The sequence below is a fragment of the Portunus trituberculatus genome, chromosome 39 (assembly GCF_017591435.1).
Source record: "Portunus trituberculatus isolate SZX2019 chromosome 39, ASM1759143v1, whole genome shotgun sequence".
Taxonomy (NCBI): Eukaryota; Metazoa; Arthropoda; class Malacostraca; order Decapoda; family Portunidae; genus Portunus; species Portunus trituberculatus.
Genome location: NC_059293.1, coordinates 22069322 through 22086088, shown reverse-complemented (window position 1 = coordinate 22086088; position 16767 = coordinate 22069322). Strand labels below are relative to the sequence as shown.

The 16767-nt window shown below is 45.3% G+C and overlaps 1 protein-coding gene across 1 annotated transcript in view; it reads left to right on the top strand.

Annotated features, from left to right (window-relative positions):
- The window catches only part of LOC123515479 (rho-related GTP-binding protein RhoU-like), a 50802-nt gene extending 34035 nt beyond the window's left edge, over window positions 1-16767 (top strand). The window contains exons 3-4 of the mRNA XM_045274079.1: window positions 11859-12047; window positions 13926-16767. Coding sequence (XP_045130014.1) covers window positions 11859-12047; window positions 13926-14306 — 570 coding nt within the window. The 3' untranslated portion in view covers window positions 14307-16767. The remainder of the gene's footprint in view (window positions 1-11858; window positions 12048-13925) is intronic.

Here is a 16767-nt window from a genome sequence, read left to right as displayed (position 1 = left end):
TGCCTACACTCCCAGCATTGTTAAAAAAGGGTGGGGCCAGGACGGTGCGTGTTTCATCTGCAACAGTCGTGCTCTCCCCTTCTCTCTTTGACTTCACAATGTTGGTACTGTCACTATCTCTTTATCTCCGTCGGTTCGTTGCAGTTAGTTGGTAGTATTAACTCGTCTCTCTCTCTCTCTCTCTCTCTCTCTCTCTCTCTCTCTCTCTCTCTCTCTCTCTCTCTCTCTCTCTCTCTCTCTGATCTATCTTATCGCTTACTACGAATGTTTAAGCTTTTTTGTTTCCTTTCTTCTTTTTCCTCAATTTTTATACGCATTTTTATCTTTCTCTTCCCTCCTGCACCTCTTCCCCTACCTACACACACACACACACACACACACACACACACACACACACACACACACACACACACACACACACACCCTCATAGTCTTAAATAAACATCTTCCTGCCGTGCAATTTTAATATCTAAGAGCAATCTGCAGTAGAAATTAGAGAGGCTTTTCTAGAGTTCTTTCATGACACCAGCGACAGATAATGAAAGTTCCCTAAGTGTCTAAGATTGAGCCTGCAAGTTGATGTCTCCCTCTCTCTCCCTCTCTCTCTAACTTTCCCGGGCCACTTATCTATTCTAAATCCGCCCCAATGACTTCGCCGTTCCTCGCATACCACTACGTAGCCTAAGGTGAAACTCCAGCAGCTGCAGACACACACAGACACACAGACACCAACAGCAGTACTAGAGCCTGGAGCGCCCGACAGGCTGGTTTCCTTTGTTTCCTTTGTTTCCACTCCTGCGAGCCGCGTAGAGGAATTGTAACTGTTGTTTTTAGCCTTGGAAGATTCTCAGTTCCCGGATTATTTGAGTGGTGTAATGGTCTTGTGGGTTTTGCATCTGTATCGTCCCTCACTTACTGCTTAGGCTTGGGTAATGCTCTCAAATGGCTGGGGTCTCTTCTCGACTGCTTCCATGAGTATCTCGTGAATGTTTCTGTGGGTCTTCATGATTCCAGTGGTAGTTTTATAAGATTCAGGACTTTCAACAGACTCCAGTGAAAGTTAATGGAGTTTTTAAAGATGCTCTCCTGATCCTAATGACGAGTTAACTATGACTCTGAACCTTTATCAAGTTCTCAAGGATGTTCTCATGATCCTAGTGACAAGTTAACTATGATTCTGAGCCTCCACCGAGTTTTTAAGAGTGTTTTTATGATTTTAGTGACGCGATTATTCATAATTCTGAACCTTTACCGAGTTTTCAAAGATGTTCTCATGATCCTATAGTGACGAGTTAACTATGATTCTGAACCCTTACCGAGTTTTCAAGGTGTTTCCATGATTCTTGTGATAGATTGATAAACATTCTACCTTATCAATCGCAGAAACATCACGAGAACCTGACTGACCTTTAGTGGCCTTTGAAAAATCGTCCTTGTAGGAAAACAAAGCCTTTAGAAATACCAGCCTTAGTTAGCTAGCCTGGAGTCTGCTTGTCGTCTAAAAAGCATTAATATTTGTGGAATCCTCTGCTTCGTATTACTGTCTCTTCCTCGGGTGTATTAGATAAAGGGGAAGAGACTGAGACTGGTTTAATAATACTGCTCTTAATCGCTTCCCCTTCCCGCCGGAGAATTGTTGCGGCGAGGACAATGCAATCAGTGATGGACGAAGGAGCAAATAGGCTGTAATAATTTGAGGACGTGGAGAACAAAGAACACGGGAACTTTCAGATGTGCGACCATTTATTTACTTACTGTTCCTTGTTCTTTTATGTGCGTCAGTCCCACCCACACCCGAAAAAAAAGTTAGGATTACGTTTACCAGCTGTTGTGTTGGAAGTTGTTGTTTTTTTTTTTCCTCCCTCTGTAGTGACTTTGGGCATCTGTGTTGAGTGTCGTAATGTGTTTCGTCTCTCCTGTTAATAGTATAGAGATCCTGGTACTCTGTCACTACAACCATAAAATAGAGTAATATAGAAACCAGTGGCAGTTTTTTTTTCCTCTGTAGTGACTTTGGGTGTCTGTGTTGAGCGTCGTAATGTGCCTCGTCCCTAATGTTAATAGTGTAGAAGTCTTGATACTCTGTCACTAGAACCATAAAATAAAGCAACATAGAAACCAGTGGCAGTTTTTCCCTCCTGTAGTGACTTTGGATGTCTATTAAATGTCGTAATATGTTTCGTTCTTCCTGTTAATAGTGTAGAAGTCCATAAACTAAACCAACATAGAAACTCGTGGCAATTCAAGTAGAAGCTTTTGAACGTAGTGAAGGTGCGGCGCAGAAGTGTTTCAGAATGCGAGGTAGTCTGATAGCTCCCACTCACTTCTGTGCTCCACGTTCCTTGGCGCGGCTTAGCAAGACAGCCCACCAGCCCACCAGGGTCACTATTAACCCATTCAGTACTGACACACATTTTTACCTTGAGTTTTGTGCATGTTTAGATGATTTTATTTACATTAGGAAGGATCTATGGAGGACAGAAGATTAATGGCTACAGTCTTTACTATTCTAATCCCCACATATGTTTCTGAAGCTGTGTGAAATCATCAAATAGTAAAAAGAATGAATAGAGAAATGCGTCATGATACCGAAGGAGTTAAGATTTTTTCCTGGGAAGACTCTAGCCACCCCTTGCCTACTTTCCTCGAAGAGAGGTTTTTTGCGATAGAAACAGAAGCGGAGAGGAGGCGAGGCGAGGCAAGGCGAAAGGAAGGGGCTGGGCATAACGGGGCATGGGGCAGTGAAATGCGGGAAGGAGTGGCCATGGGTGCGGTAAGGAGGGGTTGGGATGGGCTAGGGAAGGGTTAGGTACGGTTGAGATGGGTTGTGAGTGGTTAGAATGAGTTGTCGGGGTTATGGGGAACAGAGTGGGTATTTGGGGAGTTGGAAGGGATTGTGATGGATTAGAATAGGTTGGGGGAGGTTGGGAGGGGAAGGAGGGGGTATGGGAAGGGGTTGAGAGAGCCAGGAGGGGTTATAGGAGGAGCTGAGAGGGGAAAGAGAGGTTGGGAGAGGTTGTGAGAGAAAGGAGGGATTATGGGAGAGGTTGGGAGGGAAAGGAGAAGTTATGGGAGGTGCTGGGAGAGGAAGGAAGGGTTATGGGAGGGAAAAGGAGGGGTTGGGAGGGGAATGGGTGGGATTGGGAGGAGCACGGCCGGTCACATGTTGAGTGGGGCGTGTTGGGTATGTTGATTTGAAGGGTTGAGGTGCCAAAGAGAGGATCAAACTCTCCAGCTGATTAGTATGTCAGATTAGAGCTTCCCTCCCGCTCCCGCTCCCGCTCCCTGTCTCCCTAACTCTCTACTTCCCTTCCCTTCCCTTCCTCCCTTACTCCCTTCCTCCGCCTCCTTCCTGTCTTCTCTCTCCCTTCATTCCATATTTCTTTTCTTTCCTGCGTTGTGTTGTCTATCCATCTCTCTCTCTCTCTCTCTCTCTCTCTCTCTCTCTCTCTCTCTCTCTCTCTCTCTCTCTCTCTCTCTCTCTCTCTCTCTCTCTCTTTCGAGCGAGCGAGCGTGTCATCACTCCTATCGCTCACTCTCTCTTCCTAACACACACACACACACACACAGTTATTAGCAACGTACTGACATATTATAACGTCAGCATCGGAACTGTTGACACTCTCTCTCTCTCTCTCTCTCTCTCTCTCTCACCACGGACAGTTTTTATTCAAATTTTCTTTTCTTCCGGCTTTAGTTTTAACTCTCTCACTCCCTCACCCTCCCTCTCACCCTTCTAACATCCCTCTTCCTTCTCTCTCTCTCTCTCTCTCTCTCTCTCTCTCTCTCTCTCTCTCTCTCTCTCTCTCTCTCTCTCTCTCTCTCTCTCTCTCTCTCTCTCTCCATCCATCCATCCTTCCCACACCCTCTCACTCCCTCCCTCTTCCTCACTCTCACACTCTCCCCCTTCAACCGCCACTGTCTCCCCGGAACATTAGTATTTCCTTACAAAAAATGAGAAAAACAGAGAGGTGGCGGTGTCTCCTCTCTCTTCCCTCCTCCTCTTCCTCCACCTCCTCCTCCTCCTCCTCCTTCTCCATTCACATATTTCCTCTGTCACCTCTCACAACCACAGATGATACCTCGAGCTTGGGAAGGGGAAGAGGGCACGGAGGAGAGAGCTGGGCACGGGAGGGAAGGTGGAAGCTGAGAAGGAAAGGGGAGTGATGAAGTGTAGAGGGAGAGAAAGAGGAAGGGAGTGACAAGTGGTAATATGTTTAAAGACCAGGTGGAAGGGAAGGGAGGGAGAGAGGGAGAGGGAGGTGGTGAAAGAAGAAGAGGAAGGAGTAAGAGAGAAAAATGGCTAAATGGGAAGAAGTAAGAGGAAGGGGAGAGAGATGAGAAGACGGGGGAATCTTACAGTAGCTGCCAAGTTTGAAGATTGAGTGGGGAATGGGATGGAGGTGGTAGGGATGGGGGTGTGTTGGAGGCAAGAGGGCAGGCCGAGAGGTGATGGGTGCAAATTGAGATGAATGGAGAGAGAGAGAGATTAAAGCCTGAAGCGTATGAAATTATGGAGAGAGAGAGAGAGAGAGAGAGAGAGAGAGAGAGAGAGAGAGAGAGAGAGAGAGAGAATTAGTCAGTCAGTTCGTTTACCACTCATGACAAGACGATCAAAGCACTCATATTGTCAGTCAGTCAGCAAATCATTCAACCAGTGGGTAAGTAAGTAAGTCAATCAATCAATCAGTCAGTCAGTCAGTCAGTCAGTCAGTCATTCACTCCTGCCCTCTCACTCATTCACCCACACAGCTGAAGCAATAAAACAAACCTATTCATCACATCCCTATCTAACTCTCACCAGGATACTCTACAACCCCATACAAACTCTCGTCTCTTCGTCTACATCACTTTTTCATCCTCTTATTACTGATATCAAGCTGTCTCGGGTCCTATTCTCTCTCTCTCTCTCTCTCTCTCTCTCTCTCTCTCTCTCTCTCTCTCTCTCTCTCTGAAGGTGAAGAGGACAAGTTCACGTCACATAGGTAATAATGAATGATATAACTTAATATTTGCGCGACAGGGGTGGGAGAGCCGAGCCTTTCAGAGTACTGGCTTAGCAATAGAGTTCGTAATACTTGACATACATGACTGTACTCTCATGGTCCGCATTCAGAAACGCTCTGCTGTCTCACCACGACTATTTTCTAAGGCGACAGAGATGATTAGCGGGGTTTTCAAGCGTGCTTCTCGTGTTAATAATGCAGAAATCTTGTCAATCTGCCTCTAGAAACGTATAAAAACCCTAAAAACTCGTGTAAATATAAATAAAGTCTTGAAATAGTGGAGGTGAGGCACAGAAGGGTTTGAGAATACGAGCCACGGCATATATTGAGTACTATCATGGTTTAAGGACACAGGGAAGTCTCATCTGATCAGTCTGCTCCCTAGCACCGGATACACGGGAAACTTAAGCCGGGAAATTGAATGTGAGATACGAGAAATAGAGAGATACTTTCCATGCACTATTTTAAGAGCCACGGGAGTCTTTCACTGCTAACTAAACACGGGTGCTTCCTCAGAGGGTTTGATTTGTGTCTGTTTTGACGTTCCCGCAATGACTGACTGACTGACTCTCCCCCCTTCCCTGTCTCGGTGTGTGTGTGTGTGTGTGTGTGTGTGTGTGTGTGTGTGTGTTTGGCTTCGGTTCCCAGATGTGAGAGTATGGTATGTTGTGCTGAGTTGTGTACGTGAGACCGGCTTGTTTTCCCTTCTCTTGCCTCGCTGATATAGTACGATTTTCCTGGTTGTGCTGGTGGCTATAGTGGTGGTGGTGGTGGTGGTTATAGTGGTGGTAATAGAAGATATGCAGCTTTCTTTGTGTTGATTGAGAAAATGGTTGTGACGGTGTAGTAGTAGTAGTAGTAGTAGTAGTAGTAGTAGTAGTAGTAGTAGTAGTAGTAGTAGTAGTAGTAGTAGTAGTAGTAGTGGTAGTAGTAGTAGTAATAGGAGGAGGAGGAGGAGGAGGAGGAGGAGGAAATCCTTGTCTTTAATCAATAAGTAAGATTCCCGCGACTTTTTTCCATTTTTTCTCTCTATTTTTAAAAGAAGAAAGGTGAATGTTAAAAACCTGAACCTTCATCCCCCTTCTCTCTCTCTCTCTCTCTCTCTCTCTCTCTCTCTCTCTCTCTCTCTCTCGTGGTTTCGTCAATGTGGGGTCAACTTCTCCTCGGGGGCACTTCCGGTAATTATCTCTCTCCCCCTCGGGCCTCGCCGCCGACCCAGCCCGAGAGGTGGCGGCGGCGGCGGCGGCGACAGTGGTAGTGGCGGTGGCGGCTACGGTGGTGGTGGTGGCGGGAGTGGCGACGGCGACTGGCGGGGCGGAAACTCCTTTGCTTCGGGGGCTGTTAGGAGGACGTGACACCCTCCCCACCTCCCCCTCCCTCTATCCCTCCCATCTCTTCCTATCCCTTCCCTCTCACCTCCCTCCTCCCATCGCGCTCTCTCTCTCTCTCTCTCTCTCTCTCTCTCTCTCTCTCTCTCTCTCTCTCTCTCTCTCTCTCTCTCTCTCTCTCTCTCTCCTCTCCTCTCTCCCTAGTCGAGGTCGCAACCATTCCACCATACGTGTTACCCCCACGGGAGGTTTATGCCGTCACACACACACACACACACACACACACACACACACACACACACACACACACACACACACAAGGTTAGTAGCAGAAGTAAGAGTCCTGCAGTGAGATAAAAATAAAACAATGAAAAAAAAAGACATGGAAAAAATCGGTATTATGCAGTTTGAAGGACATGTAGCAGTGGTGGAGACAATGAATAATGAATGACGGTGAGCAGTGAAAACGTAAAAAAGAAAGACAAAAGAAAATACGAAAAAGGAAAATGAAAAACACGTAAGGAAACTATGAATTTTGAAGGACATGTAGCGGTGAGAATAATGAATGACGTTGTCCAGTGAACACGTAAACGAAGGGAGGGAAATCTCAAAACACAAGGGAGCAGCGAGTAATGAAGAGCGATTAGCAGTGAAAACAGTGAGGGAACTTAAGACATACTAAGGAATGCTAAAGATTTACTCCCTCCACTACACTACACACAGCTGCGGACCGACAGACAGACAGACAGACTCAGACAGACTGTGGAGCCCAAATAGAGCGGCTGCCACGGGAACGAAATGAGGGAGGAGGAGGAGGAATAACACACGAAGATACGCCAGCGATAGTCTTTGACCAGGAAAAATAGGAATGGTTGTGATAGCAGCAGTAGCAACAACAACAGTAGTAGTAGTAGTAGTAGTAGTAGTAGTAGTAGTAGTAGTAGTAAAAGTAGTAGATTATGTGAATATCGGTAATATTTGCAATAGTAGTAACAGCACCAGCAACAGCAACAACAGCAGTAACAACAATATTAGTAGTAGCAGTAGCAGTAGTAATAGTAGTATCAACATCATCATCATCACCAGCAGCAGCAGCAGCAGTAAGAGCAGTATTAGTCATGGTTCCACAGGTTCATGCACCGCTGCCTCATTGTTGGGCCGTGTCAGGGAGCACCGTCATTGGTTCTTGCCTCGTGGCGTCACCGCTGCGGCTTTTTATCATTGGTCGTTGCCTTCTGACGTCACTGGTTCACTGCTATCCTTGTGGTCGTGCACTAACTCCAGGAAGTGATGTTTACACCCCACGACCACTTACTGTCACTGCTTTGTGCTTACCTAGACAAAGGTGACCAAATTGTAGCAGCAGCGGCAGTGGCGTTGGTAGTAACAATAGCAGCAGCAGCAGCAGCAACAGCAGTAGTTGTATTAGCAGTAGTAATAGTAGTGGTAGTAGTTAATGTTGTTGTTAAGGTACTGTACATAAGAACAAAGAAGACAAGGGAAGCTGCAAGAAGCCATCAAGCCGACACGTGGCCGTAACAGTAGAAGTTATGGTTAGCAATGCTGTCAACGTCTCATTCTCGCCATACACTGATACAACCACAATACACACGAAACGCAACACGCAATAGGAGTAAAGCACGCCATACGCGCCACGAGGCTCCCTTCCGTCAGGCCTCGTCATACTGTAGGCCACAAAAAGGTGACAGCAGAAGGATAACAAGACACTCCGAGAGCTGGATTAACCTTACGCTCTTTACAACTCCACCACTTAATATGTATTTTTTTTTTCCTATCACTCCGTTTAGTAACCTCAGCCAGCTTCTTTTTATGTAGGGGATAAAAATATTAGCATAGTTACGACACACTCCACGGAAGTAAAGCTACAAACAAGATACAAACATGCGTGGTGCAATGAGATCTAATTAAATCTTTCTGCCTGCAGGAACAATATGATATAATGTCCTGCGTGTATTGTCTGAATATGAAGCGTGTGTCTGTGAGTTGGTTCATAGCAGCTGGGCGGCGGCGTCTGGGCAGCGGCGGGTCAGTACTTGCGTCGCCCTGGAGTTCCTGGGGCGAGGGAGGGCACGGCGATCTTATATAAGGCACGGCGACTAGGGACTAGGGCTGCTGGCGGCTTTGGAATCTTGCGCATTTCTCATTTACATAATACAAAGGCAAGTGGAAGTATAGTAGAGAAGCTGGAAAAAGCTGGCGACGCGGCCTGCTCAGCGGTCCACGGCGGTTTACATCACGCGTCCCGCATTTGTAAACAGAGGTATGGTTATCGCCGTCATCGGACAGAGATAAACTGTGTAGATATTAAGCAGTGGTCGTTGTTGTGGCGACTGAACTGAGAAAGACAATAAGTCAAAAGTATACAGTTCAGTTCATGACCAATAGTGAGTTGTACTCGTTACCGAGTCAATTTCGCTGGCGGCTACAATACTGCCGCGTCATGACTCTGGGAAGCCAGTGATGAAGTAATAATGGAATCTGACAAGAGACACACTGAGGGTGAAGCCACCTGATGAAGTCCCAACCGTGAGCGACATAACAGCGGAGTGGCGGGTCGCTGGCTGGCTGGCTGGCTGCAGTATACGGGTGAAAGCCACGGCCAAGCGCGGACTCGGGACGCCGCTGAGCAAGTGGACCACCACGTGTTGGCGCCACACCCGCCAACGCCGCCGCTCTGTCACCCTGTTGCCTGCCTGCCTCCTCACTTCCCTCGCCGCGCACCGCCGCCCATACAAACATGACACAGACACAACAAACGCACCTTACACTGGATCTCTTCATCGCCGCTGAGCTCACATGCAAAAACGGAAAGAAAGAAATGTTTGTGACGTTTGCCAGCCTGTGACGGCGCGGCCCTTCCTTCCCATTGCCGACGTCACCAAGCGTTACGTTATGATACCTACCGCAGGACGCCACAAGGACGCTTATGGCGAGTGGCTTTTGTCAGCAGCAGTGAGTGGGTTAGGGTGTAGAGTGGCGTGCTTCACCTGTGACTCAGTCTGCAGGAATCTGATAAAGAGCTTACCTGCAATTTGTGTGAGGTTGGCAACACTGGCGCCACACACACACACACACACACACACACACACTATTCACATCACTGTAGCTTATCCGGTCCCATGGAATACACAGGAACAACGTAACTGTTTAACTGTTTAGATCAAGAAGCGAAACAGTAAGCGGGTCGCTGGTTAACCCACCACCACCACCACGTCCTCTTCCTGCTTCATTCCCGTGCCCTCTTCGTCTCATTCAAACTTTCATTCAGTCAGTTGCCCGCGACGCGACACACCTGCTTTGCTTCCAGGTGTTGCTTTCATCAGCTGCTCCCGCCACCTGTTCATCGCCCCGCGTGACTCACTCTACCTGTCACTTTGGGAACTGAACGCGGGAAGCTATTTTGGACAAGGAAAACTCGCCCTCCCCTTTTGTGGCTTCAAACCTTCAGGCATTTTTTTCCTCTTTATTTATTTGTCTATATATTTATTTCCTGTAGTCGGTGAGGAGTAAATACTAACTCAATACATTTTACATTTATATTTTGGTTCTACTTCGCTTTCTAGGAACTATAATTCCCTTCCTTTTCCGCCAGACTGAAATTGGTGGGCCTGAAATTGTCTCTGCTTTATGTGCGTTGTGCTGAGGAGGTGCGAGCCTTCTTTGGTCACAGGGCGATCAGCTGCTGGGTGGTAAATGGAGCTAGCTACCCGTGCGAGAGAAGAGAGAGGCGGGGAGGGGAGTACCTTTCACCCTTCCACTTGCAAGATAGCGTAAAGCGACAGACAGTAAAGACAGGAGGGAAATCACTCTTTAACCTTCACAGCGAGAGAGTGAGGAGGAAGCGTCAGCCACATGCATAGATCTTCGTGAAACTTCCCTCTCTTACCCGCTGCTCCGAAGAAAAAGTAAACAGCTTGGGAGAATGTTGCGATGAATCTTACGGAAACATGACTGGCAGGTGTAGAAAGATAGACGGACGGGTTCCGCTGCGCTGGACGAGCCTGTGGAGCCAAGGTGTTGGTGTGTATGTGAAGTCCGGTGATCACTGACAGCTTTACGGAGCCGGATTTTTTTTATGCTGTGGTAAAGGAGCGTGAAAAATTCATTCAAGATGGGATCTCTCAACTTTGTGCGTTGAGGTTCAGAATTATTTATAAGTTACGTGAGTGTCTGAGTTACAAGGACGAGTATTCAAATGAGTTTCCTTGCCTTGCATTATACAAGTGACTTTTAGACATATTAATCTTGTTCGTCTTAAAACCACATTCTTAAAGACTTCAACGTGTTATCTCCACTCTTAAGACTCTAATGGAAGCCAATAGACCGATTAGAAATGTTTTTATCTATTGACTGTAAAAAAAACATTAATAGCAAAACATTTAAAAATTCGACTATTTATCTCTACAGCCTTTGACAACAGACTCAATGGAAACCCGAACAATTTAAGGTCTTAGCCGTGGCCAGAGGAGACGTTGTATGTGTCTCGCGGCGTCCTGGTGGGTCAGTCTTGTCAGGGTATGAGTCTCGTGGTCTGGATGCCAACGAAGCAGCTCGCGTTGTGACCCGCAGGGAAGAGCAGAAGCGAAAGTTGGATGTGTACAAATAAAGCCACAAGGGTAGCGAGGGAGAACACCTGTACAGACGAGGATGATGGGTGACAGTGATGGCAATGGCGATGGTGGTGATGGTGCCCCTTTTATAGAGATTTTGTGAGTTTCCTTGGACTTTCACTCCTTCATCCAGCTATATTCATATTGCGAAACTACATTCTTTTGTCAATTCATACTTTAAATCTTAAGCTTCATGATTCTAGCCTAGAGTTCTGTATCGTCTGTCAGTTTTCTCCTCCCCACAAGAGTGCTGGCTTGGAGTTGGACTGTGTGTGGTTGGGGTGCTGAAATGAATGAGCCCTGGCCATACTCGTAAACTGGGTGGAGTCGAAGGCTATTCATCTCATATACTTCGCTTCTATAAATGTCTGTCTTCAACATCTCATAATGTACAGCAGTGATGAGTTTCTTGCTATATTTTACAGCTATTTTCATGGTTCCCGCTCCTCTGAACTTACAAACTGCATGTCTCCACGCCACGGATCCGCTGTTCTTATCTTTTACATTGCATACATCATTAATGCAGAAGTTACTCAACCTTAGTTTCATTCTCTACACTTCACATGCGGCACTTCCCTTAACTCCTTCAGTACTGGGACGCATTTTTTCTATGAATTTAAGTATGATTAGACGATTTTATTTACATTAAGAAGTATCTATGGAGGTCAGACTAGTAATGATCAGAATCTTTACTATTTGAATCATCACATAAGTTTTTGAAGCTGTATAAAATCACTAAATACTAAGAAGAATAAATATGAAAACGCGTCATGGTACTGAAGGAATTAAGGACATCAAAACAACCTACTTGTAGATGAATCCTTGAGGTCATTTTTCTCTCACACTATCCATGATCCATGACCAAAGTACTTAATGTATTCTTTTCTCCACAGGATGACTTCGACTCGCTGCGCCCCCTGTGCTACCCCCAGACGGACGTGTTTCTGGTGTGCTTTAGCGTGGTATCGCCAACCTCCTTCCACAACGTGCGGGAGAAGTGGCTGCCGGAGCTGCGTCAGCATAATCCTCGCCCACCCATCGTGTTGGTAGGGACTCAGAGCGACCTCAGGACAGATGTGAAGGTGAGCGAGCAACAAGCAACAAGATGGGATGGAAGTGTTTAGGAATGGTTACACATAACAACAATACGAGTAAAGTAACAAGCTTTACGTGGAGAGAGAGAGAGAGAGAGAGAGAGAGAGAGAGAGAGCAGCAACATATCACTCATTCTTTGCTAAATCTAAACAAGACTTCCTTTATTTTTTGCGCCACCGACCAAGTAAGGCTGCCGGTGCGAGTATTAGATGCCTGGGTCGCCGGAACTTAACAAAAACTGCATTAATATGGCAAAAAAAAAAAAAAGACTCGTAAAAGTGAGAGACTCAAGGTGTGTGTGTGTGTGTGTGTGTGTGTGTGTGTGTACCCGTAGCGTTCTTCACGTGGCCTCTTTGTCATGCCGAGGTTGGATCACCGGACAAACATTAATCAGTGTGCGAGCGGCAGCACTGCGGCACCTGACAAAGTGCGTGTAGTTCGCAGCCTCACACACACACACACATGCACTCAAATACTCTTCCTTTCTCGCTGCGGTAGCTCTTTCTGCTTACTCTGGGTTGAAATGGGTAAATAGTGGAACCTTCTGTACCTGTGTCTGCCTTTCACTGCAATCACCCTCCCCTCATCCGCCCCCTTCAACACCATCCACCTTGGTTTCCTGCCTTCTTCCTCACGCATCTGTAACTTTGTGTGTTATTGCGTCGTCAAGGAGAAATGTTCCAATCAATCTTCCTAACATGAGTTTTATCTCGCTTTTGTAGTGCTGAAGTTTAATGAAATTGTTCTACGTAGAGAGAGAGAGAGAGAGAGAGAGAGAGAGAGAGAGAGTAAACTGTAGGTTGTTTGAACAAGTGGAGTGGCTTTTGGAAGTCTTCTGAACATGTTGGATAGAAAAGATACACAGATGATGAAGATGATGAGAGAGAGAGAGAGAGAGAGAGAGAGAGAGAGAGAGAGAGCATTTGCGCCGTGGAAGAATAGGAAAGGAAAGGAAAGAAGGAAGGAAGGAAGGAAGGAATAAGCGAAGGCCACAAGCGAGGTAGGAGGAACAAGGTATTGCGTCATGATAAGCGTGAGGCAAGGACCTTGTAAGTACCTGGAAAGGCGTAGAAACTGTGACCTTCATCACGGCCAATCCTTCCCTCAGTCAGTGGGAGTTCCCTGATGGTAGATACGAGACATGTATAGAAGTGAATGGAGGTGAACTTCAAGCAGCAACAGATCTTTATGCCCTCACTTGTATTTCATTGTAGTTGTTATGTTATAGATAAAACTAAGTAGTATACTGTAAAAGGACAAAAAATCCATACTACTTACAATGAAAAGATGACTTACAATACATGTGCTCAATTCTTGCTTCTTTTTTATGCTTTTTTTTTTACTTTTCAGGTGGATAATACAAATCTTATGCAAAGAAGAGGTTGATTTATATTGGATGTCATGTGCCTTCCTTCCCTATCCACATCATCATCACCTTTTATGATTCCAGTGCTGAGTAAAGGTCTCTTCCAACTTTCTCCACTGTTCTCTCTCCTCTTGTGTTCTACTCCCTCTGTTCTCCAGACCATCTCGGCAAAATGTCTCATATTTCCATCTGGGTATTTACTGCACCTTCTTTCACCAGACCTGCACTTCTCAGTCATGTAGTGTGTCCACAGGGTCTCCTAGAACTATTATTTCACTGTGAAGTGTCAGATGTTAACACAAGCAAGGCATTGTATTCTGTTGCTGAAGTCTTGCCTTCATTTTCTGCTTCATCTGTCTCTCTTCTCTCAGCTTGTCTTTCACATTGTGCTCGGTGAGGAATTTCTCTACAACATGCACCATCTCTTCATATTCTATGCATCTATTTATTCCAGGCTTTCATCCACTACAATGTCCACTAATGTCCCTCATTTTGACAGGTCCTCATAGAGCTGGCGCAGTACCGGGAGCAGCCGGTGTCCGAAGTGGCAGCACGGCGCTTGGCCCACCAGATAGGAGCTGTAGGATACGTGGAGTCCTCAGCTCTCACTCAGCGAAACCTGAAGGAGGTGTTTGACCAGGCTATTCTGGCAGCACTGGAGGCACGCAACCTTCCAATGCTGACACGTGGAGGTTCCTCAAAACGTTCCTTCTCAAGACACAGGAAACTTGGCGGTGGGGGCAGCATGCGTGGTGGAGGTGCAAGAGATGCTGCCACTGAGCCTCTCAACAGCCACCACTCACCCACCAACACCCTCGACTACACCGACGACACCCACACCAGAAAACGTGGCTGGAGGAAGCTGTGTTGTTTCTCCTGATCTCTGCTTCCCCTGCTGACTCTCCCCTTCCATTACCACCACCACCATCACTACCATCATCCTCCACCATCACCTCCACCACCTCCACCGCCCCACACAAGCAGGGGCGGGCAGCAGATGAGGCAGCAGATGGGATTCAGTCCACAGTATATACCTCATCGCATTCATGGACGCTAGATTCCTCTTTGCATAACTGATTCCAAACACTTCTTATCAATTCCTGTCATTTATTCCTAGAGATCTTGCTGTAGAGAGGCTCCAATGGCCTTATTTTCCTCTCCTCACTTCTCTAACTTATTGCAGCAGTTATAGCTCTCTCTTATCCTTGCTCTACTTTGTACACTCCCCTCCTTCTCTCCCTCCCCTCACACTGGGCATCCATTCAACTTCAAAAATCAAAACGTCTAGCCAAGTCACTCTTCATCCATCTCCACATGAAGTGAATCTTGATTTTCAGATTTCTTGATTCTTTTGTGTTCAGTGATCATCTTTCAAAACGACATGCTAAAGTTGAGAAAAGCAATCAGCGACACGAAAGAAATATCCTTTTGACGATTCTACAGAAATAATGGTACACACAATAGCTACACATAATACTAGTACATGAACACACAAAATATTGTCTCACAAAAATAGTTCTAATATTTCTAGATAAAATAAAAGTAATCAACTAGAGATAAATATAAAAAAAAAAATTTCAAGATAACATACAAGAACATAATATAAGAAAAAAAAAAACATTTCACAATATGACATTATGATAAAGAGTCAAAACCTTTTATTCCAAGAGACTTATGAATCCAACCCCTTTCTTTCCTTTCCCCTTCCTTCCCTCCCTCCCTCCCTCCCTCACATCCTTAAGAGTGGAAGCTGATACACACCCTGAATCTTGTGATAGTGTTGTACATACATAGATGATAAGGCTAAGAGTGTACATGTAAGTGGCAGTTCTAGTACTACATACACATCTACAAAGGAATTAACACCAGACGTTAGAGTGGTGGTGTGTTCTCGTGTGTAGAAACTGGACAACGTGCTGAGATGTACATATTAAATGATTACCTATATTGCTCCCTGGAGAGCCTGCGTGTGTGCAATAATGAGAATCCTGAAAACATGAGAGAGAGATGTATGGAAGGTGTTAAGTGCGAGTGTTTTCTTCTGCCTTGTCATTGCTGTGGTGTGGCACAGAAACATGATGTGCTGCACTGGTCAGAACAAGCTTATGGTGTTAAGAGATGCTCGGGACCAGATTCTATGGATGGAAATGAACCGTAGTAATCAGCGATGTCTGTTTAGTGAATAACGTCACATATTTAACCCTAAAACGCATAAAATATTACTACAAAGCTAGGAAACCATATGTGCTAGAAACCAAGGGAGGCACAGAGGACAGGCAAGAACACTGGAATCTGTAGTGTGCCCTCCATAATTGTTTATGTCTCTATGAATGATTCAACATGTATTTTTGCTACAAGATGCATTTCACTATATCTGTGTGATTCTCAAGTATAATGTTAGCCTGTATCATGGTTTGACTCTAATAATGGAACTTTCTCTACTAAGCATCATTGTTGATTTGTTCTCCACTTGGCCTGTGGTCTCCTGAATGAAGCTTGGACAGGCCAAGTTTCTTATACATAGACATTTCCTTTGTTACAGTCACAGTCAGAAGTAGAATAACATTCCACAATTATTCCCACTGTCCATATGTTCTCCCTCAGTTTTGAGTTCCTTGGTCTGTTTACAGTCTCCTTACAAAACCAGACCGTTAACAGGTTCTTAGTAGATCAATGGACTTTTGACTTAAATAAGAAGTGGAAGTCAGTGTGGAAGCTACTCAATTTCTGACCATGACTATACTTACAGTTTGCCTCCTAAAACTTTATAATATGCAGAGCATTGAGACTACATGATTGGCATAAGAATAATACCTAACTATCAAACTTCCTAACTTACATTTACATACATACATACAAACACTTTCTGCATCTAATGTTCTCATCATGACAAAAATTTGTAGGGGTTTCATTACAATTTTGATAAGTCCTTCCTTCTCACAGTATAGAAAATATCATTGTCTTCTTTATCAGAGGGTGTGTAGAGTATGTAAGGCATGCAGTGCTGATGTAGCAAGTGTCTGTACACCCAAAGGTAGCAGAGGAACACTTTAACTTTGTAGAAAATAGAAAAGCAAATACAATGCAAAGCTGAAATTCTATGAAGAAAGATAACACATGAAAACTGAAACATTGAAAAAAAAAAAATAGCAACACATATTTGAAACATTGGTCAAAGAAGAAACATAGCATAGGAAATATATAGTGACAGACACTCAATCCAGATTCACCTTCAATAAATCACCACTTGAGATTCCACTCAGCTGGTGGACGTCAACTGTGATGCCACTCGCCCCTTGTGTCCACATTCACCACAACTTGTCAATAAAGAAATCTATTAA